At 42.1% G+C, this 27,678-nt stretch overlaps 1 protein-coding gene and 1 long non-coding RNA gene across 2 annotated transcripts in view; one reads left to right on the plus strand and one right to left on the minus strand.

Annotated features, from left to right (window-relative positions):
- The window catches only part of pde8b (phosphodiesterase 8B), a 41,332-nt gene extending 13,980 nt beyond the window's left edge, over positions 1-27,352 (plus strand). Inside the window, exons 3-22 of the mRNA XM_034602382.1 lie at positions 4,424-4,614; positions 7,226-7,285; positions 7,389-7,446; positions 7,746-7,834; positions 7,950-8,028; positions 8,760-8,900; positions 9,398-9,486; positions 9,578-9,632; positions 13,055-13,106; positions 14,368-14,445; positions 15,014-15,090; positions 16,913-17,077; positions 17,926-17,974; positions 19,205-19,334; positions 19,805-20,003; positions 20,805-21,022; positions 21,149-21,287; positions 21,501-21,668; positions 21,835-21,964; positions 24,150-27,352. Of these exons, the coding sequence (XP_034458273.1) occupies positions 4,424-4,614; positions 7,226-7,285; positions 7,389-7,446; positions 7,746-7,834; positions 7,950-8,028; positions 8,760-8,900; positions 9,398-9,486; positions 9,578-9,632; positions 13,055-13,106; positions 14,368-14,445; positions 15,014-15,090; positions 16,913-17,077; positions 17,926-17,974; positions 19,205-19,334; positions 19,805-20,003; positions 20,805-21,022; positions 21,149-21,287; positions 21,501-21,668; positions 21,835-21,964; positions 24,150-24,259 (2,277 nt within the window). The 3' untranslated portion in view covers positions 24,260-27,352. The remainder of the gene's footprint in view (positions 1-4,423; positions 4,615-7,225; positions 7,286-7,388; positions 7,447-7,745; positions 7,835-7,949; positions 8,029-8,759; positions 8,901-9,397; positions 9,487-9,577; positions 9,633-13,054; positions 13,107-14,367; positions 14,446-15,013; positions 15,091-16,912; positions 17,078-17,925; positions 17,975-19,204; positions 19,335-19,804; positions 20,004-20,804; positions 21,023-21,148; positions 21,288-21,500; positions 21,669-21,834; positions 21,965-24,149) is intronic.
- On the minus strand, positions 12,939-19,939 carry LOC117771703. The gene is made up of 3 exons (XR_004615632.1): positions 19,814-19,939; positions 19,232-19,321; positions 12,939-13,043 (listed from the first exon to the last, which is right to left on the minus strand). It is a non-coding gene; the product is annotated as an uncharacterized LOC117771703 (long non-coding RNA).
- Positions 27,353-27,678: the final 326 nt, after the last annotated feature.

The raw sequence follows: 27,678 nt of genomic DNA on the forward strand, positions 1-27,678 counted from the left end.
TGTATGCATGAGCTTTCATTAATTGTGTAGAGCGGTCATGGTTGTGGGAGGATGCTGAATGTGTGTGAAGGTTGAGGGTTGGCCTCAGGCTGCCTGACAGACAGACCTGGCAGTCGCCCTCCGGTGTCAGCCCCGCTGTGCTCATGTGGCCCGTCTAGAACTCGGGGGGGAATATTGCAAGGTGAGGCGGAGTTGACTCAGGGATTGTCTGTGCTCATCCTTCTCTGGTCAGGGATTAGGATGTTCTAGTTCAGATTTGCCCTTATGTAACAGAGAAAGCAAGAGCTGCTGTCAGGTTACCAGCTGGTTGAGGTGCAGGTACCGCAAAGCATTCCTCTGTTCTGGCTGCTCCTACGTCAGGAATCAGCTACTTTATTAGGTGCTTGTTTATCGCTTTGATTTCATTTGCTGCGGGTTGAGCTGCGCTGGTTTGACCGATTTCCAGCAGTGTCTGAGTTCAGCTCAGTTCCCACTCCAGTGCAGTGATGTGAGAGGCCAGGCATGCCACTCATGTTCATACTGAGCTACAGTATCCTGCTCTATTACCTCCTCGTCCTCCTTATTCACTGCAAATAACATCTCACCAGGGATCTCTGGCAGCAGGCAGGTGAAGGGACCAGGGGCTTTATTAAAAAGCCGTCTCAAGACCTCGTCTCATGCCCCATAAAACCCTTAAACTGCTCTCCCAGAGCAGCACACTTCTTCTAGATCCACGACCCAACCTGACCCTCTCCTCCTTCGCTCCTTCCACAGGAACGGGGAGATGAAAAGAACGAGATAAAATGCTCTGCGGGAGAGAGTTATATATTGTGAGTTTTCCTTGACATTTACTGTTAACTGCCTCACAGCCCTGGAGAGCTTCAACCTCTTCCAGATACCTCCCTCCTGCAGCTTATCTAATGATTAATGTCTTAGAGCAGCACACATGTTGTATATTTCCCATGCACGTTCCTGCAGTGTCCATAAATCTTGTTGAAAACGACAACTTTTGTCATTCTGCTTTATTGTTTTTTGTATACGCGTTGTTGTTTCCCTGCAGGATGCCAGGACATGAACAAATTAATGATGAAGAATAAGAAATTGTTGAAACCTTTTGTGAATCAATCGAATAGATCAACAAAACATTTTTGGCAAACAATCTTAATTGGTTGATAGTAATTTTTTTTATCATTGATGAGACCAAACTTAAATGTGTTATGGGTTTTTTCCCCTTGCGTTTTTGAAGACACGTAGATTTTAAACTTTATTTTTAAACTGTACAAATGTCTCAAATTCATTGAGGGTTGAGTGAACCAAAGATGTACTTTACTGATGCGACAATATAATCTGAAGTTAAGGTCCACGTACTGCAACGGATAAATATTTTCATTAAATTTATCTGACAATCTCTTTCTATTTGAATCTTTCATTTCATGAACTAGTGCAGGAGTTCTCCAAATGGGGTGCGGGGACCCCCAAGGGTCCGTGAGAGGTTGCAGGAGGTTCCTGGCAAAAAGGGGAATGATTTATTTTCATCCATATCTAACACACTGACAGAATGTTGGACAAATTGGTCCTGAGTGGATCATTTTGCACATTCAACTACTGTTTCATCCAACAACGATTAAGAAACCCAGCAAACACCCTTCTGGGAAGTATGAGTGAGTGAGGGTGTGTGAGTGTGTTTATTTCCGTTAAAAGAAAGACTCAGAAATGCTGCTGAGTCAGCTAATTAATAAACCCAATAGTTTCAGCTCGACTTAGGGAAAAAAGCTAAGCTGATATTGAGTTAACATTTTATAATTAACACAAAAAACTCATTTTGTTATGGGAGCATCACATTAAAATATCTGTGGGGAAAAAGACCCTGCTCTCTGTCACACTGTTACCTGTGCTGACTTTATCATGTTTGGCTGCTTTGACTTTCATGAAGTAAAATATAGAAAAAACTGAAAGGCCTCCTCGACCTTCATGCACTATCTTTACTATCTGTGACTGGCTCAGACTGTGTTACACTCCCACACAGATAAAGCGCTCAGAGCTAGTTAGCTCAATTACACCTCTCTGCGCTCGGGATTCTCCCAGCGTCAGATGGCATCTGGCCTGGGTGTGCAAACATGGCGGATTAACCTCTGAACTTTGAAAATGTGAGTCAGCTCGCAGCAGAAGTCAGGCGTAATCCGCTGTGCCAACGGAACGCCAAGCAACTGTGTGCTGTTTTTAAATCATGACGCCAAGAAGTGACTGTCGTTTGTGTAATTAAATATATTAAAATGTGTTGTTATTATAAGGATGCTCTAACCGGGTAATTGTGCAAACATAAGTTCATATGTGTACAATGAACTCACCTTTAATTAAACAAAGATGGGTGTGTGTGTGTGTGTGTGTGATTCCACAACAGACATGATGGAGTGCAGCCATGTGTCTGTGTTTGACCGGGTGTACTGTACATATGATGGGGTATTAAGACCAACGGCGCCTCCTACCAGGCTTGTTGCTGGTGACATATTTGGGTGGCGGGTCGGAGACGTGTGCGGTCGGCGTCGTCCCAGGGTCGACTGGGTCCTCTGTGTGTGGAATTTCACATGCTAGCACCATGGTTACACAAAGCAGCGCCGTGGTTACACTAGCCAGCACGGGATCAAAGACTGTGGACCTTTCACAGGCACTCACCAATGCTAGCTCATTTTCTCCCTCTATCCTCCTCCTCCTCCTCCTCCTCCTCCTCCTCCTCCTCCTCCTCCCCTTCTTCTTCTTCTTCTTCTTCTTCTTCTTCTTCTTCTTCTTCTTCTTCTTCTTCTTCTTCTCCTCCTGCCATTCTCACCAGTTTTTTTTCCATATTCATCTTTCTGTCAGCCTCATCTCCAGGTGTGAAGGACTTCATGGCTCAATACCACACTGCTCTTCCTGATTTTTAAAAACCTTTGCAGAAATGGGGAGTCATGACTTTGGCTCTCTTTTTTTTCCTGCCACTCTTTCATTATCTTTTCCTCTCTCTCTCTCTCTCTCTCTCTCTCTCTCTCTCTCTCTCTCTCTCTCTCTCTCTCTCTCTCTCTCTCTCTCTCCGTCTGTCACTCTATCCTTTGTTGTCCTTTGAGGGAGTCAGTAGGTGATGCTGCTGCGAGGCAGAGCTAAGTACTGTTGGTTCTGGCTGCAGCCCAGCTGCCTGTGTGTGTGTGTGTGTGTGTGTGTGTGTGTGTGTGTGTGTGTGTGTGTGTGTGTGTGTGTGTGTGGGTGTCTACTGTATGTGTCTCTTGCAGTCTTGTATTTCCTCACCACTGTACCAAAGGTGGCTGGTGTGCTCATGGTCAAAACACAGTGTGGGATCAAAAACACGAGCTCTGCAGGCTTCATGTCTGCTGGTGTGAAATACAGAATTCATTTTGAAACACTCAGCTCAGGGGAGGGTACTGACATGAAGTTAACATGATGCTGTCTGTTCAGCTTTACCATCCATCCTGCTTAAATACCCCTATTCAGGATCAGTGAGGAGGCTTGAGTCTATCCCAGCATGCACTGAGCAAAAGACAGAGCGGCGACCTGTGCATGTGCACAGGGAAAACAAGCAAAGAGATTAACACACTCACAGTAATGAACAATACAACGTAATCATCAAATCTCCTAAGAGGTGTTATGGCACTCAGAGAACGACTCATCACTCACTGACATTGATATTGACACAACAAAATGTGCCACCACTGCTGACTCTGACCTGTTTAAAGATTATTTTACCATCTTTAAAAAAGGGTGTTTTATTGTTTTAGGTTAAGTATTGTTTCAAGATGAAAATCATTGCAGGAAGTCTGACCAAACCAATCAGCACCAACCAAACACTCCTTGAAATGCTTTTATTCCATAATGCACACGCCCTTTACAATAACCATACAGCACCCTGAATGAAATTATTCAAATTTCCCTCAATTTGAAATGTTAGGAGACAAGTTACTTAAAAAAAATCCTTTGAATAGTTTTGAAACGTCATAAATAGATTATTTTATAGATTTTAATATAACAAATTGATGGGACTTTTTTAAACAATGTGACTCTGTTCACTATATTGGACATATTGTTCCTCCATATAGTTCATGCAGTGGTGCTGCAGCTGATGCCAGCAGACATTATACGAGTCTCGTATTTTAAAATGACCTCAGACTCCATAGGGTTCTTGTCCCTACATGCTGAGCAGTCTGGCAGAACAGCCACATAATAAATCTTTGAAAACTTTATTATCAAAGTTATTGAAAAGGTTTAACAGTCATGTATTCAGCCTCATCAATGCCAGTAACCTTGGTACCACTCAGTGCTGATTATTACAGCTGAGGTCTGCAGCTCTGGAGAATGTCCTGTCTGAAGTGTAAATGTCGTGTAGACATACTCACATACAGTAGATATTCTATGAGCATCCCTCTCTGACCCAGGCGTCCCTTCCCTTCTGTCTCCTCAGGTCCTGCTGGTGTTCGCCAAGGAGGACAGCCAAAGCGATGCCTTCTGGTGGGCCTGCGACCGCGCCGGGTTCAGATGCAACATCGCACGGACGCCGGAGTCTGGCGTCGAGTGTTATCTGGACAAGCACCATGAGATTATAGTCATCGATGGACGCCACTCGCGCTACTTTGAGCCTGAAGCTGTCTGCCGGTGAGCCTGAACTTTGTGACCTGACGCAAATGGTTGCCTTCACTTTGAGGGACTGACATTGGAAGATCTTCCTCTCCAACATATTTACTAGGGCCAAAAAGATTTGATCATCTGGGACAGGTTTCTTGGTAATCTGGGACACTTGTATTAGGTTAAAAAAATTGTTTTAAATAAACTAAAATTCAATCAACAGTAAGCAACAATAACAGATTATTCATTCAGTAATTCGTCCTTCTATTGGGGCTACTCAGGGAACGAATAGTCCTAGCAGGTGAGAGACCATCATCATTGATCACTCTATTGTCTTCTCCACATGTTTGGTGAAACCAGACCACAGGGCAGACACTCCTCTGTGCTTTTTGGATCATCTCTGTCCTAGAGAACTAACTGATTATGTGCTAGTTATCAGTTTAAACAGACCGGGATAGACTGTATTTACCATTAACTCCTGTCTGACAACTGCAGATCTTGTGCTACATCTTTTTAGTTTATCTTTTTTACTTCAACAAGTCCCTAAATGCATATATCCCCCATTTAGAGAACTTCAGTGGCTGTCCCAGATTACTCAAAGCATGTTGTCCCACATTATCAATAATGTTTGATAAAGTGGGACGAATAAAAAGTGTTTGAAAAAAAAACTAAAACACATTTTAAACAACTCGATGCACATTTTGTCGCTTGAAAACATCACAAAAATAATTTGATAACAGTTAGGAACACAATTTATTATGAGATTTATATCCTTAACACTAATCTTATCAGAATCCTATGTCATTAGGTGCGTTCGACTTGCTGTGTTAACGTGATGCATGCTGGTCCTAACACAGTGCATGCTGGGTAGGATTTTCAGACTGATGTTCTCTGCCAGCTGCAGCACCTTGGGGCCGCCTCTGTGACGTCACAACGCTGCTCTGATTGGCTTAAGACTTCAGTGACGTGCATAACATGTCTTGTGTTTTTATTCTAAGAATTCAGATGTGTTTTAAGCCCTGTATATCCATAAATGTAAGGTATTAAAAGCCAGACCCTATTTTTGTAACAACTAAAGGTTATACAATTTACTACAGTCAAAAATAAACAGCGCCTAAAGTATGTGTTGTTTTTTTTTTAAAACCTGAAATCAGTTTACAAGGACATTCATGTGTCAAAGAGGTTGGAGGGCTTGTTTCCGCCATCTAGTGTTCACTTGCAGGACCACAGGTATATGCAGTGTATGGAGCTGCACACTCTTAAAACAGACTGATGGCTGAGGTCTAGTTGTTGCTAAATTCTGTGTTTCGCACTTAAGCGAAGCAGCAGTGGATAAAACTGCATGACACACTCAAATGCCTCTGTGTTGAAACACAGAGGCATTTGAGTGAGCTTCAACTGCAGACTGTGAGTTTTTATGATGTGAAAGCGGGATCGTGGCAAAGTTCAGTTGTAGAAGCTTTAAAAATATGAATTTTCTTTCTTATCCCTTCATTTTTTTCCACAGCAAGAGACCCTCCTCTTTTCCTGCAGTATGAGATTTATTTAGGAAGTATTTATAGTACCATATGTTTAACATGTCAGATTTCTTTTGAACCGGCATTTCTATGGTCCAAAGTGTTTCTGTCCTATGTCTGTGTGAATCCTATGCCTGTATGTGTCATTACAAAGATATATGTAATGATAATAATAATTCATTTCAAAACACAGCTACAAGGTGCTTTACAAGTTAAAAATGCAAAAATTAACACAAACAACAGGGAACAGTTAAAAAGGAAACAATCAAAAGGAATTTGAAGATCACACAGCAACAGAGCACAAATACAAAAATAAAAATGTTGCAGATGAATAAAACATTAATCGAATAAAACATTATAAAATGATTTATATTGACAAAAAAATCAGAGCTAGGAGAAAGCACCCCTTTAAAGATATGTATTTAAAAGAGGAGGAGGTGTCTGTCGGATGGATCTCCTCGTGGAGATTAAATGGAAATGCAACGTAAAGACTTTCTTTCTGTCTAAACTCCCTCACCTTGGTATTAAGATGGTGAAATAATCATATTGCTCATTATTTTTAGCCAAGACTTTTGCTGTGGACATGATTTCTGCAGATGTCTGGGCTGTAGTTATTGTTAGAAACTGCACTGGTTACACTAAAAGCCACCACCGTGTATTTTGTGTGATTTATAGTAAGTGCTTCATTATTCCTCCAAATGAAGGAGCAGACCCATTCGTCTCCGCTGTCTCCTGATTACCACCGTTAGCCTGCTCCTCCCTGTTTGTCCGTTGCTCCTTCACTCCTTTCCTTTCTCTCCCACCCTTATTCCCCCCCCCCCATGAGGATCTCTGCCATCATCCGTTCCCTCTCTTCCTCCTTTTCATCCTCCATCACTGTCGCCCTGTTCCAGTGGTGGGGCTTTGTGGTGGAACCTCTGAGGCAGATGCTGTGTGTTGGTGTTTCTGTGTTCAGCACAGAAATGTTCCGCCCATCTTTTGTGGCAATGACATCACCCCCGAAGCTCGGCCACAGTGTTTACCCTGCACCTGAGCGCGAGCCACTTCTCATGAGCTCAAAGTGTGGATGAAACAAACTCCTGTCGTCACTCCAGACTTTTAATCCTCGTCTGATTTCTCTCCAGGTTGATTCGTGCCACAAAGCCCTCAGAAAACACAGTTATTCTCGCCGTCGTGCCACAAAAGTGAGTTTGAATTCTTCAGGCTCCCATTTACGGTTGGTGTGGACCAATACAAGCATGTTTCTGTGGTTGCAGATGGTAATCATACTTTCCTGTCATTGTATAGACCGCCTGACCAGGAGGAGCCATCTGTTCTTCCTCTCCTCTGCGCTGGATTTAGCAGAGTACGTCCGACAACTTGCCTTGGCTTGTGACTGTGTGTTTATAAGAGACAAACGTAGGCCTCAGTGTGTTGCTCTTGTTTCTAATAGATTTTTCAACGGGCGCCTAAGTGATCTCAGGCTACTCAAATAGCAGCATGTTGCCAGTATTGAAGCACTTATTGTCAGCTGTCTTTGATGGTGTGAAAATGACGTAGGAGGCTGCAAAACAAGTCGCCACCGAGTGAATCCTGACTCATTCAATTTTCCACTTGTCTCTCTCCCTCTCCTTCAAACTCCGTTTAACCTGGTTTGGCCTCCAGAGGTTTGTGGAGAACAGCAGTGTGTCAGCCTGCTACAATGAGCTCATACAGATGGAGCATGGAGAGGTGCGCTGCCAGTTCAAACTCAGGTACAGCAGAGGAAAAACACCTCCACCGCACACATACATGTATATGAAAAGGTCGTGTTCGCAGTTAAGTTCCTGATCCTGTGTCCTGAGTTGCTGCGGTTTTATTCGTCCACAGGGCTTGTAACTCGGTCTTCACTGCTTTGGAGCATTGTCAAGAGGCTGTGGAGATCACCAATGAGGACCACATCATACAGGTAGACACAACACCTGCACACACAGGGAGGAAAACATTAAATCTGTCCGTAAGCATGAGGCTTCTATGTTTTTTTTTCATATTCTTAACAAATTAAGGCCCATTGGTTCCTCCTAAAGACGTAAATATCAAAGAAGGATAAATGATTTCCCAAAGCAGCTCTAGTTATTTTTAACTCAATCTGGAGTGACTATTGTATTTGTTGGGGACTATTTTTAGCTGTGGATGTGATGCACGTCTTTACAACAACAGGACATTGAGGAATTTAAAGAAACTACATTGCTCAAGAGTTTCCTAAAGATGACACATGACAACAAGTAAAGACACATAGACTAGAATGTCAGTAGAGCACAGACCTCCACCGAGGCCCAACATTTCCCATTTAAATTCACTAGATCCAGATTCTTATGTGGAGCTGCAACAAGTGGCCCACACTCATACTTATCAGTCCCCCTAATTTTCATCAAGATCCATGAATTATGTTGTACAAAATCAACAAAAATTTGAAAAACAACCTATCTTGTAATGTTGAAAATATTAAAAAGAAATCCCTGACCCATACCGTCCCCTTCCGTCAAGTTAATGGAAATCCGTCCAGTAGTTTTTGTGTAATCCTGCTTACTAACAAACAACGAATAAAGTTACACTGATGCAAATAATAACTATAAAAATAATAATAAATATAAGGGTTCCATTTTTGTGACCTTTAACACCTTCCTTGTTTTGTCCCAGTATGTGAACCCAGCGTTTGAGCGGATGATGGGCTACCAAAAGGGGGAGCTGATCGGGAAAGAACTGACTGAACTCCCCAAGAGCGACAAGAACAGAGCCGACCTGCTGGAAACCATCAACACCTGCATCAAAAAAGGAAAGGTCGGTCACACATCCATCCATCCATCCATCTGTCTGTCTGTCTGTCCGTCCATCCATCCATTCATCCGTCTGTCCGTCCACCCATCCATCCGTCCACCCATCCATCCATCCACCCATGTATCCACCCATCCATCCATCCATCCACCCATGTATCCACCCATCCATCCATCCATCCACCCATCTATCTATCCATCCATCCACCCATCCATTCATCCATGTATCTATCCATCCATCCATCCATCCACCCATCCATTCATCCGTCTGTCCGTCCACCCAACCATCCATCCACCTATCCACCCATGTATCTATCCACCCATCCATACATTTGTCTGTCCATCCATCCATCCATCCATCCATCCATCCATCCATCCATCCATCCATCCATCCATCCATCCATCCATCCATCCATCCACCCAATCTATCTGTCCATCCATCCATCCATCTGTGAAATATGAGCTCTCTGTTACATGGCCTGACTCTTTCTGTTGTCTCTGAAGGAATGGCAAGGTATTTACTATGCCAGAAAGAAATCAGGCGACAGTATACAACAGCATGTGAAGATAACACCCGTCATTGGCCAAGGAGGGTAAGATGACATGAAACAACCCAAAGTGATCACATCCTGTTGATTTCCTTCAGATATAATCATTGACACATTCCTCTCTCGCTCTCTACAGGAAAATCCGACATTTCGTAGCCTTAAAAAGACCTCACGTAGACAACAACAATCAGGTGAGTCAAGTGATACACACATTTTCTTTTCAATTATTATTTTTTTGTTTTCTTTCTGTTGCTGGGCCTCATGATTTCATGCATCACTAACTGTTTAGCTACACTCTCCCTGAGATCAATAGGAGTTCTCACCAGAAGTCAAACAAGAGCTGTAAAACAAAGCAGTAAACATCTCCGTAGCTGATCAGATTATCCAGGTACCTGAGGCAAAAATTCTAACTTGGAATACTTTTTCCTTGCCTGCCCTGTTCCAGCCCATAATAAACAGCACCTGCACATTAGCAGCACTTTGAAACCTGAAATCACAGACTCTGAAATCTGTCCAAACTGCAGATTTGCAGGCTCAGATGATAAACCTTTAGCTTACAGGCCTTACTAGCAGCTGTTTGGTGAAGGAAAATGCATCTACACAATTTAATTAACAAATGAGCACTTCTGAGGCTCAATATAAGTTGGTTTCGCTGTCGTGTACCTGAAGTAAATGTCAGTCCGTCAGCGGTTTGAATGCTACAGTACAACTTGGCCCAATCAAGCCTGGTGGAGAAATGAATGACTGAGGCCAAACTGGACTTGAGCATTGATTGAAAACTCTGCTGGCTCCAAGTTTAACATTAATACTTCAAATGAGCTGTTGTCTCAAGTGTCAGACTTAAATACTTCATGGGGGCATGTAGCCTCGCAGGCTGCCAGCTCTGCTGAGGAGTGTGCACACTTACTCTGAAGCAGGTGAGTCGCTGCTCTCAGCTGGCTCCCAGGCCAATAACGTCATACTATGCTAAGCTATGGCTAAGCACCAGGATCCCCCGGCTAAGGCCTGGGAGGGCCAGCAGCCAGGCGCCAGGGCTATTTATACCTCAGGCAAAGCTGCACGGTGACTATAGCTTTAGCTTATTGCTCTCTTTCATCATGTGCACATAAGGTGAGTCAGCCGTTGGCATCTGCCTGCCAAAGCCAAATAGCATTCATTCCCGCTTGTTGGGATCGGAAAACCTCAGACATGGCAGCCACTGATCCCATTCTCGAAATCAGGGAAGTCGTTCCCCACAACCTGAATTGTGCGCTGTCAAACTGAGTGGTATTATCAGGGTGTCTTTTTTTCTTTTTCTGCAACACATCATGGACGGGAAGTGAAGCAAAGAAGGAAGAAAAGTTCAATATTCAATATAATTTCAAAATAAATCATGTTGAGAAGCATGTACCACAACAGGCACCTTTAGCCAGGGCCACTGAGGTCCTCTCAGGATACTACTGATCTGAGGCTTGGGACATTCTCCTCTGAGCACTAACAATCTCACATTATTCCTCATCTTTTCCCACCCAGACGTTTGGCTGTACACCACGGTTTCCATTTCATTGTGTTGTTTAGTTACTAGTATTTGTCTAAGCAATCCAGACTTACAGCAGCTTTAGGGTCAATTTTGTTTGTCTTTCCCTCTCGATTAAAGCTCATCATAATCTCAACTATTCCCCAGCTTCAGTGAAGTTCATTCAAAATATGTATTTGACATTTTTTTCGACATGTCTGTTTGTGCTTCGCAGCCCAAGAAGTCCATTAAAATGCAGCCAGCTAAATCTGGCAACCTTGTATGTCATTAGAAGTGTTTATACTGTCTTAATCCTATTTACTCCGTATGGGACGCACTGGAGACCTGAGCGCAAGCAACTTAGATAGAAAGGAAAAAGAGAAAATAAGCAACAGTGTCACATGGATCCTGAACATGATATTTGATACGTGGACATTTCAGGAACCACTTTCCCCACATCAAAATTATATTTTTTTCTTTTTCATAAGAATGAATTAATACAGTTCATATTTATGTAAGCGTTGATCATCTCATAAATGTGCATGAAGCACTGTCAGGAATACGTTAAGGTGCAGTGAGTCACTGCAGGGTGAGGGGAAATCTTCTGTAACCGGATTTGAGACACTGTCCATATCAACACATCCTGAGTGTGACTAACAGGATGTTCTGTACATGTTGTCACCTGCATGGAAATATATTATTATGAACAAGAGGGAATGTGCTGAGGGGTTCATAGAAACAACACTTTTGAAATGTCAGCTTCCTTTATTATTACACTCTTGTGAATCTTAAGATGTGAATCTTTAGAGCTCTACTTTTTTCTTTTAAGATGTTAGCAACAGTGTTCCCATAATGTAAAAAACAGTTGAACCTTTATTTTGCCATTCCATGTCGACCAGCAGTCAACTGGACAGGAGACAGGGATAATTTTACCTGTCAAACACCACACATGGTATTCTATTGGCTGGGGAGTTTTGATGGATTTGTTGAGCAAAAGAATCCGAGCGCAGAATAAGAAATCTGAGAGCAGACGTTTTCACAGAGAAGGAGAAGGAGAGGAGCTGAAGCTGGAGAGCAGGAACTCCAAGCACAAGTCTGGTGTGAGCTCAGGGTTTCGAGTGAGAGCATCACGAAATGGGAACGTGAAATCAATAAGTCCTGCTCTGTAACTAACAGACCCCACTCTTAAATAAAGAGAGAAAGAAAACTCCCAAAGAATATTTACGCTGGTACAGACCACAATGATACGCATAAGATAAAGACACTGCATCCTGCCTTTGGCTAATCTTCAGTGAATGTAAAGAGATCATTCAGTAGATACACAAAGGCTGTTCTTTCAACTTTCTTGTCCATTTATAGTATATTTTTCTTGAGAAAATAAACTTTATGTTGATATATTTAAAGTAAAAAGACATTCAAATCGGTTTCAAAAAATTATTTACAATTGAATTAGTGTATCTGATAAAGTTAACTTAACAACACTAAGTTTCATAAATTCCATAGTCAACAGCTGAGATGGTGGTTTGCCTACGACTAGCCTTTTTCTCCTCCCTTTTCATCATGACTGGGTCAAATTACTTAACTTAAAGGCAAGTGTGTAAGTTACCGTGGTTTGACTTGTTACATGTTGTAGTCATGTAATGCAGATTTGACATGCTGTTTACAAAGAAATTATACATTTTTATGGAATAATAACTTAGACAGAAACACAGATTTATAAAATCTATATCCTAGTCTTTGGCTTTGAGTGCTGTATGTATTTTTCACCAGCTTCACGGGTCGTAGTTTTACAGAATCCTTGAAATCAAACTTCTCACTGCTTTCAAGTTGTGCACAGAGTGATGCTCCATGCAAATACAGTATTCAGTGTAATAGAAAATATCTGTTCTGAACACATCGATAGACTGAGCTGTACGTGTAGATTCCATGAAAAGATCAAAACATAAAGTGCATCAAATCGCTGACTCACGTCAGGTCTTTAATCAGCGGAATTATAATCCTGCCAGCGAGCTGCTTCCAAGGAGCAGGAAATCAGATCTCAGAGAAGGTGAAGTGGCAGCGACTTCTGGTCCCAGTCCACGCTTTGACTTTAATCTGCTGCTGCTCTCTGTCCGACAGATCCACAAGTTCAACAAGGAGGAGAGATGCAGTGGGGAACATTCTCAGTCAGGTAACTTACCACTTCATTACATTACATTTCATTTAGCTGACGCTTTTATCCAAAGCGACTTACAATAAGTGCATTCAACCATGAGGGTACAAACCCAGAACAACAAGAATAGAGAAAGTTCAATTTCTTCAAAAAAGCAAAACTACAAAGTGCTATAAGTAAGTGCCATTTTAAGTGCTACTAAATTGTTCATGTTTTTAATGTTACCAGAGTCTCTTCATTTTTATGTAGAGGTGTTTAACACTGTCTATAAAGACAATTGTAAAGCAGCATGGTTTAGATAAGTTCTGTGACTCTGCATGTGAGTTTCAGGGCTAATGTTTGGATTCCCCAGACTGACGAAATGTAGTAAAGGGTTATTATATACATTTTTAATTATGTAACGGTATGTATCAATTCATTATATTGTTAGTTAATATTTATAATGGAGAGTAAATATAAATCTTTTTTAAAAAAAACTAAATTTATTGTAAGTACTTTTTTCATATTGCCACCATAAAGCAATCTGAGTCTAAAGGTGCTGAAAATAGAGAGTACACAAGATTTTGTATTTATTTAACCAACTGAGGGATGGGAACGGAAAAATAAAAGGGTTTTGGTTTTGATAGGTTAACGCTTAATATAAATTATGTAACTAAATATATTTTTATTGATGTCATCTTTTTTATAATTTTTTATTTGTATGACCGTCTGTTTCTCCTTAAAGATAAATAACCTGAGATATTTGAGTTAATGTTTCTCATTGTCCGACTCTTCTAACCACCTGGAAGTAACAAAATCACATCTGCTGCACTTTTTTTTCAATTTGCAAATCTTTTCCAATCCAAACAAACATGGTAGCCGCAAAGTACATGTATAATTATCTATATTTATTATTCATGGTTATTTTATATACAGGATTTATATGAGTTCGTTGCTTTTACATTTTTCACTCGGGAAACTGGTTAAAAGTTTTTCCTTTTTCTTTTTTTTTAAATCAAGGATTAAGAAGAAAGTTAGAGAGACTTTTCTTCGAGGAAATGCCTTTGAATGAATGAATCATTTTATAAATGATGTTTTTCAGAATTACCTATTTATTTTATTTATATACCTTTTATATATTTCTCAGGGGGGAAAAAACCAGAGCAATATTTAGACGTGTTATACAGTATCAGCAAGATTGGATATCTTCAAAATGAACCAGCGAACCGAGAGTCACCTACATGAGTCTAATCATGCAGTGTACATGTAATATCCATTACTTCCCTCAACCTCTCTACAGAGTGCCATTCTCTACGTCACCGGGACCGAAGGAAAGATTCAATTGATGCCAGGTCGCTCAGCTCCCGCGGCAGTGACGGTGAGGCCTTTCAAAGTGCAGCATGTGTCTGAATGAATCCAGTTTGATAAGGGAGGACGAGCAGGAGAGGTAGAGAACGAGAGCGGGAAGATGACAAGGGGGATGAATTAAGTACGCAGTGGGAAGTCGGACTACAAAGGCCGGAACACAAAGGAAGAGTGTGGCAAAGAAAGAGATGAAGAATGGAATAGGAGACGGCGAACTGGAGAATGAGTCAGACTGTGTAATGGGAGGTACTTGAGCTAAAGAGATCCTAAAAGAGATGTTGGGAGCGGACGACATCAAGAACCTCCCCCCTCAACTCACTTTGACGCAGCTGCTCCTATTTTCAGCCGAGTGCTGCTTCTCTAATCAAAACAGAACTCTTCTCCTCCTAACTTATATTTACACATTTCATATTTACGTTTCCTTTCTCTTTATACTTTTCCATTTAATCGTCCCTTTTATTCACGAGCCTTTTGATTAAGGCTAACTACTGCAGACCCTTTTTAAGTTTGAATTGGCTAATAATCAGTGAAGCATACTATGATTATCATTATTTTAAAAATCATTATTTTCTGAATTACAGCTCCCAGTTTACAGAATCGAAGATATTCCTCCGTCGCCAGGATTCACTCTATGACCATCGAGGCTCCCATCACCAAGGTATGCTGCTCTCAGCGTTGAATCATTTTACACCTAATGGTCCCACACAGAATAAAATAATGGAACATTTGTTTTAACACTTTTCAGGTTTTGGTCTTTTTCAACTTATCACATTAGAGCTTTATTATCATTTGAGTAATTCATTATTTTTCTAATTATTTACATACGTATGATTTCTTTTATTTTGAGCCTCCAGCAAACATGTTTAATTTACATTTAACGTTAAATTACAATCCATTTTTTCTCTCTATTTATGTGTAATTAAAAAGACCATAGCTTATTTTTAGACATGAGGAATTAGCTAAATTTGGCCTTGTTTTTAATTTTCATCTCTGGTTCAATGCTTTTAAATTTTTTTAGGTAAGAAAAGTATTTTCTACCTCAGTATTGAAAAAACTTGCACCATCGCAGTGACTTGAGTTGTCAATCACCACTTCTGTTTGTTTAAATTGGCTTTTGTTTACCTATTATTAGCTTTATAACACTGGATTTATCAATTGAAAATATCTGAAAACAATATTGATGGAACAATTTTCTAAAGATAATTACATTTAGTGTGGATTTTACATCATTCTGATCAATGCACTCTATGGACTTACACATATTTGCGCTAGTTATGGCTCAGTTCAGATTTTGCAGTAAACCTGTCTGCAGGGGTCTTATTCGTCCAATGAACACTTTCTTAAGGAATCATTTTAACGCAGGTTCATGCCTTCAGCACTTTAAAAATCCCACAGAGATCATTCCTCCACCAGCGATCAGCAGGTTTCATGCGTTGGATTTTCCCCAAGAATTGAGTTATTTTGTGGCACGTTACCAGCTTGATTTGCAGGAAAGTGCTCAGGACTTCATTGCAGCGCCTCCATTCAAACATGAGATCTGTTTGCTCAATTCCTGGCACTTTGAAGCATTTTAGTGGATTATCCCAACACCGCAAAGCCATTCAGTGTCCATTAGAGCTGTCCTCACTGCCTTAATGTTGTTGGACTGAGACAATAATGGAGGGTTCACCTCTTACAACTGCTAATAGGACATAACATTTGGCTCATAAAAGGCTTGTACACAACTAATGTGATTTCCTGTTAGTGAGATGTGTCACAGCCTCTTTTTCCTCAACTTATATTTAAACTTCCCACAGAGTGACCAGACTTCGTGGAAATCTTTTCTTTCTTTGGAATATTTTCAGAATTCCTGCTAATAGGACACTGTAGTAAACAGATAAGCAAAAACATGACCCCCACACAACCCTGGCCTTTCTTCCTGGGTTGAGAGGTTAGTTTCCGAAAACATTGTAGAGTCCTGAGAAGATACATTTCTTAGGACTGATTACACAATATGAACCATTGCTGTGAAAGAGCATCATGCCTTTTGGATTCACTGCTCCACACCAACTCTCCACACATGATGGGGGGGGGATTTGTTAGTGCATGTGGGGGTGAGCGTGTTTCTATGATCGGTGTTCTCCGAATGTTCCGTGACCCTGCCTCATGATGTGCAGAGCTTCGGGAGCAGACGCTGTGAGCGGCAATAAACCCGAGTCAAGCTGTAGGCTGGGTCATCATTTTATGATATACAGTGTACAGTAGGTCACACTGTCTCGTTCTGCCTCCTGCTGCAGGTCCTGTGATGTTCTTGTGTGTTTGAGACGCGGCTTTATTTAGCTGTTTTGCCCCAGTCTTAGGCATCACATGCACATCACCACGACACATGCACAAAGAAAGGAGCGCTCTGTTACGGCGTGTCTTGCAGAGGGCTCTTTGTGAATTTGTTTGTATGCAGTGTATGTTTTTAAACAGCATGTTTATTTCCCCCCCCTCCCCAGGTAATAAACATCATCAATGCAGCGCAGGAGAACAGTCCGGTGACAGTAGCCGAGGCTCTGGATCGCGTGTTGGAGATCCTGAGGACCACCGAGCTCTACTCCCCTCAGCTCGCCTCCAAAGAGGATGACCCCCACACCAACGACCTGGTTGGGGGGCTCATGAGTGTAAGAGGCGGTGTTGATACTTCCTGTGTGCTCTTTCAGTTTTACTTTGAAACACTAAATAGGTTAGAACCAGACGTTTTTTAAAATCACATTGTAAAAACCTTCTTACCTCATGCATGTGACATTGAATGTGTATTATTTATGAACAAAGAAGGTTCTGGCCTCAATCAAATCCAATCTGTATTTTTGGGGTGCCAACTGAGTCTTTGTTTATTTCGCGTTTTATTTTGAATTTATGAGGTGAGTCTCTGCATGCAGATGTTTTTCAGATCTGTCAGTCGAGTTCAGCAACATCCAGCAACGTTTTTTTTTTTATTATATAGTTTTTAGTCTATTTCAAAGATAAGTCTGGTGATATATTTTATTCATTACATTTATATTATTATAAACGTATAATTTATTATCTGTTTATCCAAAGCATGTGTCTTATTCCTCTCTGCCACAAAGCTCCATTTGTTGTTCACAAATAATTGTTATCACTGTTTTCACTGGGTGAAAATAATCTTAAACAAATACACCATTTATGCCAGTTTGATTCATGTTTGTTAGAAACCACGCTGCCCAGCTGGTTCATGATGTTACTGAGCCATAAAAAAATACACTTGCACATGTGAGTTTTCTAAGTGGAGAAGAGCTTTGGGGCTGAGATCCAAAGACAGACCAGGGAGTGAGAAATTAAAATTAGAGAGGGACTAACGTTGTTGGTTTTAGTCAAAGATATTTAACACACATATACGAAAAAAACTAAAAACATCTTTATTCTTCCATTCCTAAATATCTGTCTTTTGCTGGAATGTTTTGAGTGGAGCTAATATGTGTAATTCATTGAACTGTTTTTGTGTCTGCAGGACGGGCTGCGAAGACTTTCCGGAAATGAATATGTTTCAGCAAAAGTGAGTTTTCAAGAACCAAAGACTTTAATTATGATTGAAGGCCTACATCCATACTACTACAAACACTGTTTCAAACTAAAATGATCTTGATGAAGCGTTTTGGCTCCCTCTCAGTTTTAAAACGGGGCCAGCAGCGTTTCCAATCTTCTTCCATTTTAGCGTCTCTAAAGCTCCAGAGTAGTGTGGGAGCCGTAGCAGGGTGGATGCTTTGTCAAAGGAAAGCATCATAATGTGGATGTAGCCTTGGCCTTGCACACTACAACAGGCGTTTTCACTTATTTTGGCTGTTTATAGCTATAGTCTGGTCGAAGCTCGTCAGAGATTTACTGGGGCCTGACTGATGTTACCTAACAAACCATATAAGCACCATGTACTAATAAAAGGGGAAAGTGGTCCAGCTGCAAACAGGTGCAATGAAACTAACAGGAAAGTGAGGATGATGTCATTCGAACCCTCATAGTACTGAGGAGAATAACGTAAAAACTATTTATTGTCCTTTTTGAACCGGCTAAACTTCAGCAGCACTCTTGACTCACATTTCTTCACAGGCTCAGTTCACGTTAGAGCTAAGAACAGTGCAGACATTTTAGCCTGTGGCCCTCATCCTCACAGGGATCATGGAACTTGAGGTCTGCTGCCTGGAGTGAATCTCATGAATAAATATCAAGCTTTAGGTGGCTATTGTCATGCTGAAAGCTGCACAATGTTCTGATGAATTCTTCCATCTGAGTATATTATGTAAACCCATTATGATGATTAAAGTCACAAGAGCACTTAACAGAGGGAAGATCTAACTAAAGAGTCTGTTTTCCAAGAAACTGTCTTCTTTTTCATCAAGTTAAGGACGGTTTTCTTTCCTCAGAGCCGCAGCTCTGACCGCTCTCGTGTCTTTTTTTAAACAATCTAATCACACACCGTCTTTCTGCCACGGTCTCAAAGGATCAGATTTACAGAGTGAGACACTTAAGCAGTATGTTTGCACATGTGTACAGATATTAGAGAGAGAGCCAAGATTTGTACACTCACTGTAGTATTTATCCATCAAATCTCAGACAAAGCTGCCTCTTGGTTTGCCCCCTTTTATGGTCAAATCACCTTGAATAATGTGTGTGTGTGTGTGTGTGTGTGTGTGTGTGTGTGTGTGTGTGTGTGTGTGTGTGTGTGTGTGTGTGTGTGTGTGTGTGTGTGTGTGTGTGTGTGCGTGTGTGCGTGTACGCTTGTGTCTATCTGATAGATATGAGCCAGAGCCAGCTGGCCTTACCAGTCACTCTGAATGACGTGCCTCCCTCCATCGCCGAGATGCTGAATGATGAGGAGTGCTGGGAGTTCAACATCCTGGAGCTGGAGGCAGCTACGCACAAAAGGTACAAAAGAGACAAACTCAAAGAAAGACTGACAATGTAAAAAATCTGCAGATTACATGAAAATCATCCTCTAAATTGAAATTTCATCGCCTTCAAAAATTGGGTACATATCAAATATTCTTTAAAATAAAATACCTAATAATAATTTGACATATTTGGGAAAATTCACTTATTTTCGTTACTTGTGAGAGTTCAATGAGAAGTTTGATATCCCTCATGTTTGCACAGTAAATAGGAAGCTTCAGCCTCATCTGGTTAGCTTAGCGTAGCATAAAGACTGGAAGCAATCGGTTGCAGGTACTGCATGAAGTCAGTGTGCCAGGTAAAGAAAAAGTCTCTCACATAACCCACTGTAAATCCTTTATATGCTGAGTAGAATACAGAGGTATAGGGTAAAATTTGGGAAAACACTGATTTGCTGCTTAAACACGTGCTGTTCATTCACCCCGTCCAATGTGTGACCCCTGCAGGCCGCTGACTTACCTCGGCCTGAAGATCTTCACGAGCTTCGGAGTGTGCGAGTTCCTGAACTGCTCCGAGGCCACGCTTCGCTCCTGGCTGCAGCTCATTGAGGGCAGCTACCACTCCTCCAACTCTTACCACAACTCCACGCACGCAGCAGACGTGCTGCACGCTACTGCCTACTTCCTACGCAAGGAGAGAGTCAAGGTTAGAGGAAAGACACGCACGTTGGAAATGATGGAACACATGCACCTTTGTGCATTTTGCTGTGTGTTGGTATGACGGTGTCAGGTTATACTATATTGGAAATATTGGATGCATTTAAATTAATGTAGTAATAGTTAATGATTTCGTAATTCAACCTACTGGCCTAATTAATTAACAATTCCACCTAGAAAAAGGGAGCTCACCCTAACGCCTCACTCCCCAATCAACACTCAACCTGTACTGTTCTGGGTCGTTATGGTCACTCGGTCTAATGAGGCAGATGTGCCAGTTCTCAGCCGACATAGCCCCAAGTCTGCACAACAAAAATCAAACCAAATCTGGCAACCATTACTGGGCCAGAGCCTGACTCACCTCAACTGAACCACTGTCAGAAAACAACTGAGTGCACTGACGCCATAATCGGCCCAATTTCGCTGGCTACCTGAGAACCTACATCTGAACAAAGTATCATACCGAGGTTTATTCTATATGTTGAGATACAAAAATATGTCTACTTCATGTCGATTAAGGCCATGTGTCCTAACAGCTATTGTTAAGAAAGATGATGCTGCCATTTATTTGAATGAGCAGCCGCAAAATGCCAAATATCTAATAACCACTACATAGATTATGAGCAACTGGTGTTAGCTTGCTTTTACTGGCACTTCCATCCAAAGCATGCCCAACAGGCCCAAACATTAGTCAACAGTGTGTCTACAATAATCCACTATAACATTTAATGTGTCCTCTAAAGTAACCAACAAGCTGACACCCCCCCTCTGTCTCTGCTGTCTCATTCAGAGCAGTCTGGACCAGCTGGATGAGGTGGCAGCATTGATAGCAGCCACAGTGCACGACGTGGACCACCCGGGCAGGACCAACTCCTTCCTGTGCAACGCCGGCAGTGAACTGGCCATCCTCTACAACGACACCGCCGTGCTCGAGAGCCACCACGCAGCCCTCGCCTTCCAGCTCACTGTCCGGGACAGCAAGAGCAACATCTTTAAGAACATCGACAGGTCTGTAGACGCAGTTAGTGGCGTTAATATTTCCCCTATGCTCAGCAGCAGGCATCCATCTGTGTACGACTAATAACACCGAGCCAAATGCTTCTTTATCCTCTTCGTGCTCTTCACCGGTGGCAGGAATCAGTTCCGAACACTGCGGCAGGCCATCATTGACATGGTGCTGGCCACAGAGATGACGAGGCACTTTGAGCATGTCAGCAAGTTCGTCAACAGCATCAACAAGCCAATGGCTGCAATAGAAGAGACCAGCACAAGTGTAAGTGTGGGGGGGCTTTGTTTGTCACAATGTGAGATTCAGTGTCTCCTACAAAGACCGATATATCAGTGATTTGTCATTTATTATTAGTTTATCATGTGAAACTGTTCACATTCTCACATGTTAAGCTGACCCACCTCTAAACAATTAATAACAGACATGTCAAATTAAGTTTTACTGAAAGGACTTGTGTCTTTCATGTCTTTCCAACAGAGCATAAACAGTGACTGTGAGGGTCAGGCGAACATCAGGAACTCTCCGGAGAACCGTCTGCTGATAAAGAGGATGTTGATCAAATGTGCAGATGTGGCCAACCCCTGCAGGCCGCTCCAGCTCTGCATCGAATGGGCAGGACGGATCTCAGAGGAGTACTTTGCACAGGTGGGTGGACACCGCCAACACCGCTTAGTTTGATAGAACAATGCAGTTCAAATCTGTCCGGTGGAGTGGATTGATCTCATTTAACGTCTCTGACTCCTCCATGTGGCAAATACATCTTGAGTTTGCATTCATCTTCCCTTGTGATCTCTCTGTGTGTGCCCTGCAGACAGATGAGGAGAAGAGACAAGGGCTGCCAGTGGTGATGCCAGTGTTTGACAGGAACACCTGCAGCGTGCCCAAATCTCAGATCTCCTTTATGGACTACTTCATCACTGATATGTTCGACGCCTGGGATGGTAAGATCAACCTTTTCTGTGGTGTGCTCTGTATGTGGAGGGTTTTTAGATGTGGCGTCGTGTCATGTCCCGTTCCACTTCAGTTTCGAATAGGCTGCGTACCTCAGGATAAAGCCACATACTGGACATTTCTACCAAGTCTGATTATGCTAGTAAAAGGTCAGGGTGGCATTCTTAGTTTGTGAGTCAGACAGGTGGTCTATAAAGTCCACTTCTAGTAAACATCGTTTCCGTGGAATGCACATTTTCCTTCCTTTGAATTAAAGGAATCATTTTTACTCCGTGACAAACCTCCTTCAGTGCGAGCAGTCTCGTTGTCGACTTTAGTAAACGTACTTGTATCCAGTACGAAGTTCAGATTGACTAAACTTCATAGGAAACACCAAACTCACAAAAACGTATCCTCTGAGTACCATGAATGTCTTTACAAAACTTCAAAGCAATCCAGTAGTTGTTTGTAGATACAGTCTGGACAGTGATGGTAGACCAACTGAACAATCAAATGCCAAATTTAGTTACTGATCAACTTTCTATGAGATTCAGATATCCACTTTGGCCCTCCATTACTGCCTTTAGTTATTTCTTCATTCTTGTTTTTCAAGACAGATAGAAGGATAGGAAATTACAGGAACAGGTTGAGGAGGAGGAGGAGGAGGAGGAGGAGGAGGAGGAAGAGGACAAGTCAAGGGAAACACTTGTAGCTCCTCATTCCCACTGAATTTCCCTTTTAGTTTAGTCTTCCCAAGAGGGGACTTGTTTACTGTCAACACTGCTCTGATGTCACGGAAAGATTCCAAATGCCAGTGGGACGGAGAGAAGCTGCGAGGGCGTCAGGGGAAGGGAAGTTGGGAAAATGGTAGAGGGGATGGGGGTTTACGATCTCTGGGTAGCAGTCGAGCAGAACTTCACTCGCACATAAACACAAAAACACACATGCGGCCGATTTTCAATCCACCAGGGTCACTGTCAGGCCACAGCGGAGTCACTGCTGGTTCCCTGAAATGCAGAGTGGGCCATCAACAAGCAGACCAGGATGTTAATAACACGGCCTGAGTGGGTCATGCACACACACTCTTGAGAGCACACACTCGGCCAACCAAAATCTGTGTGTATGAGAGAGAGAGAGAGGCAGAGAGACCTTTCACCCGAGCAGCCCTTTTATGTGGGAGCTACATCCCAAAGTGTACACAACATAAGCCAGTGTACATGAACTAACCACACACACTGACACAAACACAGATTTTCATGCTTAATAGCTTGTGTGGAATGATAACAGGAAGAGGCCGATGGCAGGTGTGTGTAGTCATCCCAGGCTTTTCACTGTAGGTGTTTGTGTTTATTCCTGGTTTCCTGGAGGACTCATATTTAACATTGGAAGATAGGGTCATATTTTCAGCCTTAAAAATGATATCCACATGTTCATTTGTGCACTGACAGAGTTAGTGGTTGTTGTAATTATTCCCCCTGTCCTCACTGGCCCTGAGGAGCTCACTTCATAATGTTCTTTGTGTGGAAGGGATGGAAGAGAACTCTTTGCACAGTTCGTCCAATCAAATCGTTATTTCCCCAAGTTATTGTCTTTCTGATACAAAATTACGCATCAATTGATAATTTATCAGTATAAGCAGTGAGTATTACAAGTAGGGAATTCCATGTGTTATTGATTCATATCAAAGCAGCACACCAATGTTTAACATTGCATTCTTAAAACATTAATGGATTCATGATCAACAGTCACTTTAACAAAAGATCTAAGGCATTGCAGCAGAACCAGAGGTGTTAGCTGTGTCTTATTTCAGGTGCTGAATCCTTCAGATGCTGCATTTTTCAAGACCGAATGCGTACGAGTGGCACGACTAGGCTGCCCCATTTCAAAGGTTCCTTCAAATGTGGCTGACAAATGCATCCTTTCCACCCCCGAAAATGGGTGGATCCCTCCCAGCCCAAGCTATCCCAGGATTCATTGCACCTCAGTAATGAACCGTTTTGGCAAGGGGTAATGGCGCCGGCAAGCGATGCAAAGACATCCATTGCTTGAGTACCGTGCTTCCATTTAACCAAACAGTAAACGATACACAAGACATGTTAAAATTTAGTGACGACTAGTGGTGAAGTTGCCTTGTTTGTGTCTGTTTTTTTGCTGTCTCTTCAACCCACCTCACCTTTTCTGTGCATCTCCTTGCAGCCTTTGCCAGCCTGCCTGGTCTCATGGAGCACCTGTCAGAAAACTACAAGTACTGGAAGGGCTTGGACGAGATGAAGTGCAAGAGCCTGCGCCCTCCCCCTCCTTCTTGACCAACCCCTCATTGCCTTCTCACCCCCATCACCCGGAGCAGGGTGGGACGGCGGACGCAGCCCTGCGGTGGAGCAGTTCGTCTCATCTCGGCCCTGATGAACGCTGAGACGCCGTTTCCATCTCAAATCACAGCCTCTTTTCTTGCGTGGTTGGAGTTGGAGGTGACGCGCTGCCAGCGGAGAACAGGTTGTCATTTGAGCCCCGCGGTGTCGTGCTCCTAATAGCACCTCTATGAAACTGTGTGGACCTCACAGCTCACCTGACAATCTGCACCATACAGTGTAACACACCAGAAACCTGCACTTTAGCTGATCAGGACTTTTTCATTTCGCTTAATGCGCTTTTCACCATTTTCTTTCCTTTTTAAAGTTTCTTTAACCAAATCTTTCCGATCTGCATCTGTCTATTGCTGTCAACGAATCAAGGTGATTAAGATGGCGACCAAAGCACCAAAGCTACAGGTATTGACTGAAATAAGGACCTAAAGAGATTTCCTCTTTTCTGCTGGTGAATGTGCGTGTACTCAAAAAGTTCATTTTCAAATTTTTGAAACTGTGAAGGTGCTCAGCCGGATTGATCAACTCTTAAGAAGCTGGGGCTTGGCCGGCAGTATGAGACACACTTTGACTTGTGTCTGGGGCCAAATTGCTACCAGTCAGACGTCCCCTGTGTCCTACAACTTCCAGAGACATGTTCCAGGCTCCAGTCGGGAGGAGCGAATCACCCAGCACACAGGCTTCCTCAATGTTCAGCCCCGTCATCAGAGGTGGCATCAAAATGGCCTGTTTCTGTCATCATGTCTGGGTTTAAGGATCCTGCAGTCACATAACAGGGGGTTGAAATATCTCATCCAAATATCTGCTGGTCATTTCCTCTACATCGTGGTCTTGTGGCAATGTGAAAACAGCCAGTGAAGATCTGCGTCAAATAAAGTGAGACGTATGCGTATGAGAACAAATTGTGGGAATTGAATTGCACTGTATCCGAGCTGTTTGAGTTTGAGTTATCGGATGTTACAATGCATAGCTCTGCGACACTAACTGTAGACGCCTGTACCCAAAAAACAGTTCAATCAATTCTGAATTGTGACAATATGTGACTGTTGTGTGGTGCACAAATCTTTAGTGTTTTTTACACACTGGTATTGATGAGGCAGATGAATGGAGGAGCAGCAGATCCATGTTCGGGGCCAGCGTCCGTTCGCCTGCTGCTCCGAACTCTAATCAGCTCTGCCCCTCACATGGTTTCTGTTCAACGGATTTTTTGTTGTTGTATTTTAAATCTTTCACCTTGCGGCTATTGGCTCTTTTATCCTGGGGGGGGGGGGGATTGTTGTTGCACATAATTTTCAAATTATCTGGATTCGTCTGACAAAGGCCATCAGATCTGTGGAGAATTTCTATGATGTGTCTGCCCTCTGGTGGCCAACTGGGGGAGTTGCAGAAGTTGTGCATTGACAATAAATACCTGTATTTTTCAGAGCACTTTTGTTTTAAAATTTGATCACATGAAGGTGAGAAAAGCACTTCTACCGCATGGGAACCATTTTGAATCAATTTATAAATTAATAAAATAGAATTAGTAGATTACCACTGCTGCTGTTTTAGTACAGTGACGGAATTTAATTTCTCTCCATTACCAGTTGTTGTCCCAAGGCTGCACTTGAATGAAGGTCATGAGTGAAGTAGGACATGCGGCTTTGTGTGTGTTTACATCATGAGTTGTCAATCCAGGAAGACGCACATTGCAGTGTTAACCAAAGGCACAGAGAGCTCTTTACAGGTGCCTTATTCTTTGGTCAAACAGAAACAAGTCCCGTTTATTGGTTGAAATAGTTCCTGTTCTTAAAAGAAAAAACAACACAAGAAAAAGCCATAGAAGTTTGAGATATTTAAAAACTAAAGACTTTGGGTGCGTTGTGCTGCAGCTTTGAGTTGACCTGGCGAGTCAGTGTTCACAGTTCCGTCCCGATGGTCCTGACCTTCTTTCATTTCTTTTGTACAGCCGAGGCTTTTACACGTGTACGACTCACAAACCGAATCAGGTGCAGTTGGCTCCAATGTGAATTTCACAGTTGTCTCGTCAGCTTTGACTTCAGCTCATTTTGTTTGGACGAGACAGAACTGGTCACATCCACGTTCAACGTGTTCACCATGATGTCGTGTTTTATTGTTGATCGAGGTCTTAATCAACGCCTTAATCTTGTTTCAGTGTTTAGGTCTGCTCATGTTGCAATACACTGTAAAGCACCTGATGGAACTGCTGTGCTTGTACATACTCAAGCCATTATATCACTTTTTGCTTTTGCATTCTGCGAGATTTGCGTGCGTAACTTGTGTTTAGGCTGTTATATGTTGCAGGGTTGACTTCCTCAAATCTGTAAAACAAGACTTTTTTTGTTATTATTATTTAGAGTGACTTTAAATGTGGCTCCAGCTCTGAATGTTTGTATGTTTCATGACTGCTCTCACTGACCACGAGAAGATATTTTTGCTAGATTTCTATTCACAAAGACAATTTACAAGTATTTCCGACAAACTTGCCTTTTGCTGTGTAGAGCAGTGACTGGATTGTAACGATATGAATGAGATCTGATTACAGCCAGTCGCTTAAAGCCTCGCTCCGAGTGTCCCGGGGGCCGAACCAGATTGTACAACTGCTTGTTATGTAATGATAAGCCTTCATCACTTCCAGTGATTTCTATAGACGCTCATTCATGTTCCACACTGATGGCCGTGGCTGCGACAACGTGCCGATCCTGTGTGGTTTTATATCATTCATATAAACAGAACAATTAGATGGTGATAATGTTATATACAAATTATTTTTCAAAGAAGAAAATGCATCATTATCATCATCATCACTGGCGATGAGAACTGTACTGTGTGTTTTGAAAGATTTTACTGCCTCATGCATAGCAGGGACACAAACTTTCCGTCAGTCACTTTAAAATCTACCATGTCTGTTTGAAAGATTTAATGTATTTTGCTCTCTCTGGATTATGATGTCTTATTTTGATGTTCCCTGTCAAACACAAATGTATTGTGAGAGACAATTAAAGCATTCTTTAAATATGTGCCTGTTACATGAAAGGCAGCAGCGTGTTTGAAGGAACATTTTTGACAGTTTGGGAAAAACATTTATGCCAAGAATTAGATGAGGAAACTGATCCAATTCTTGGTCAGTGTTGCTTAATATTAAGGCCAAAAAAGGGATAAAGAACTGCCCAGGCTCTGTCCAGAGGTAGAAACAAAACAACAAACTGCCAACAAAATAAAGCGCACTATAAATTGTATCTTTTTCTTTTAATCCGTAAAGGTTTAATGGTGGGTTTGTGCTGGACATATCGTAAAATGATTTTTGAGGCTGGACAGAGCCCGGCTAGCCATTTCCACTGTTCCAGTCTTTGTGCCAAGCC

Source organism: Hippoglossus hippoglossus, chromosome 12, assembly GCF_009819705.1.
Source record: "Hippoglossus hippoglossus isolate fHipHip1 chromosome 12, fHipHip1.pri, whole genome shotgun sequence".
In the NCBI taxonomy this organism is placed as follows: Eukaryota; Metazoa; Chordata; class Actinopteri; order Pleuronectiformes; family Pleuronectidae; genus Hippoglossus; species Hippoglossus hippoglossus.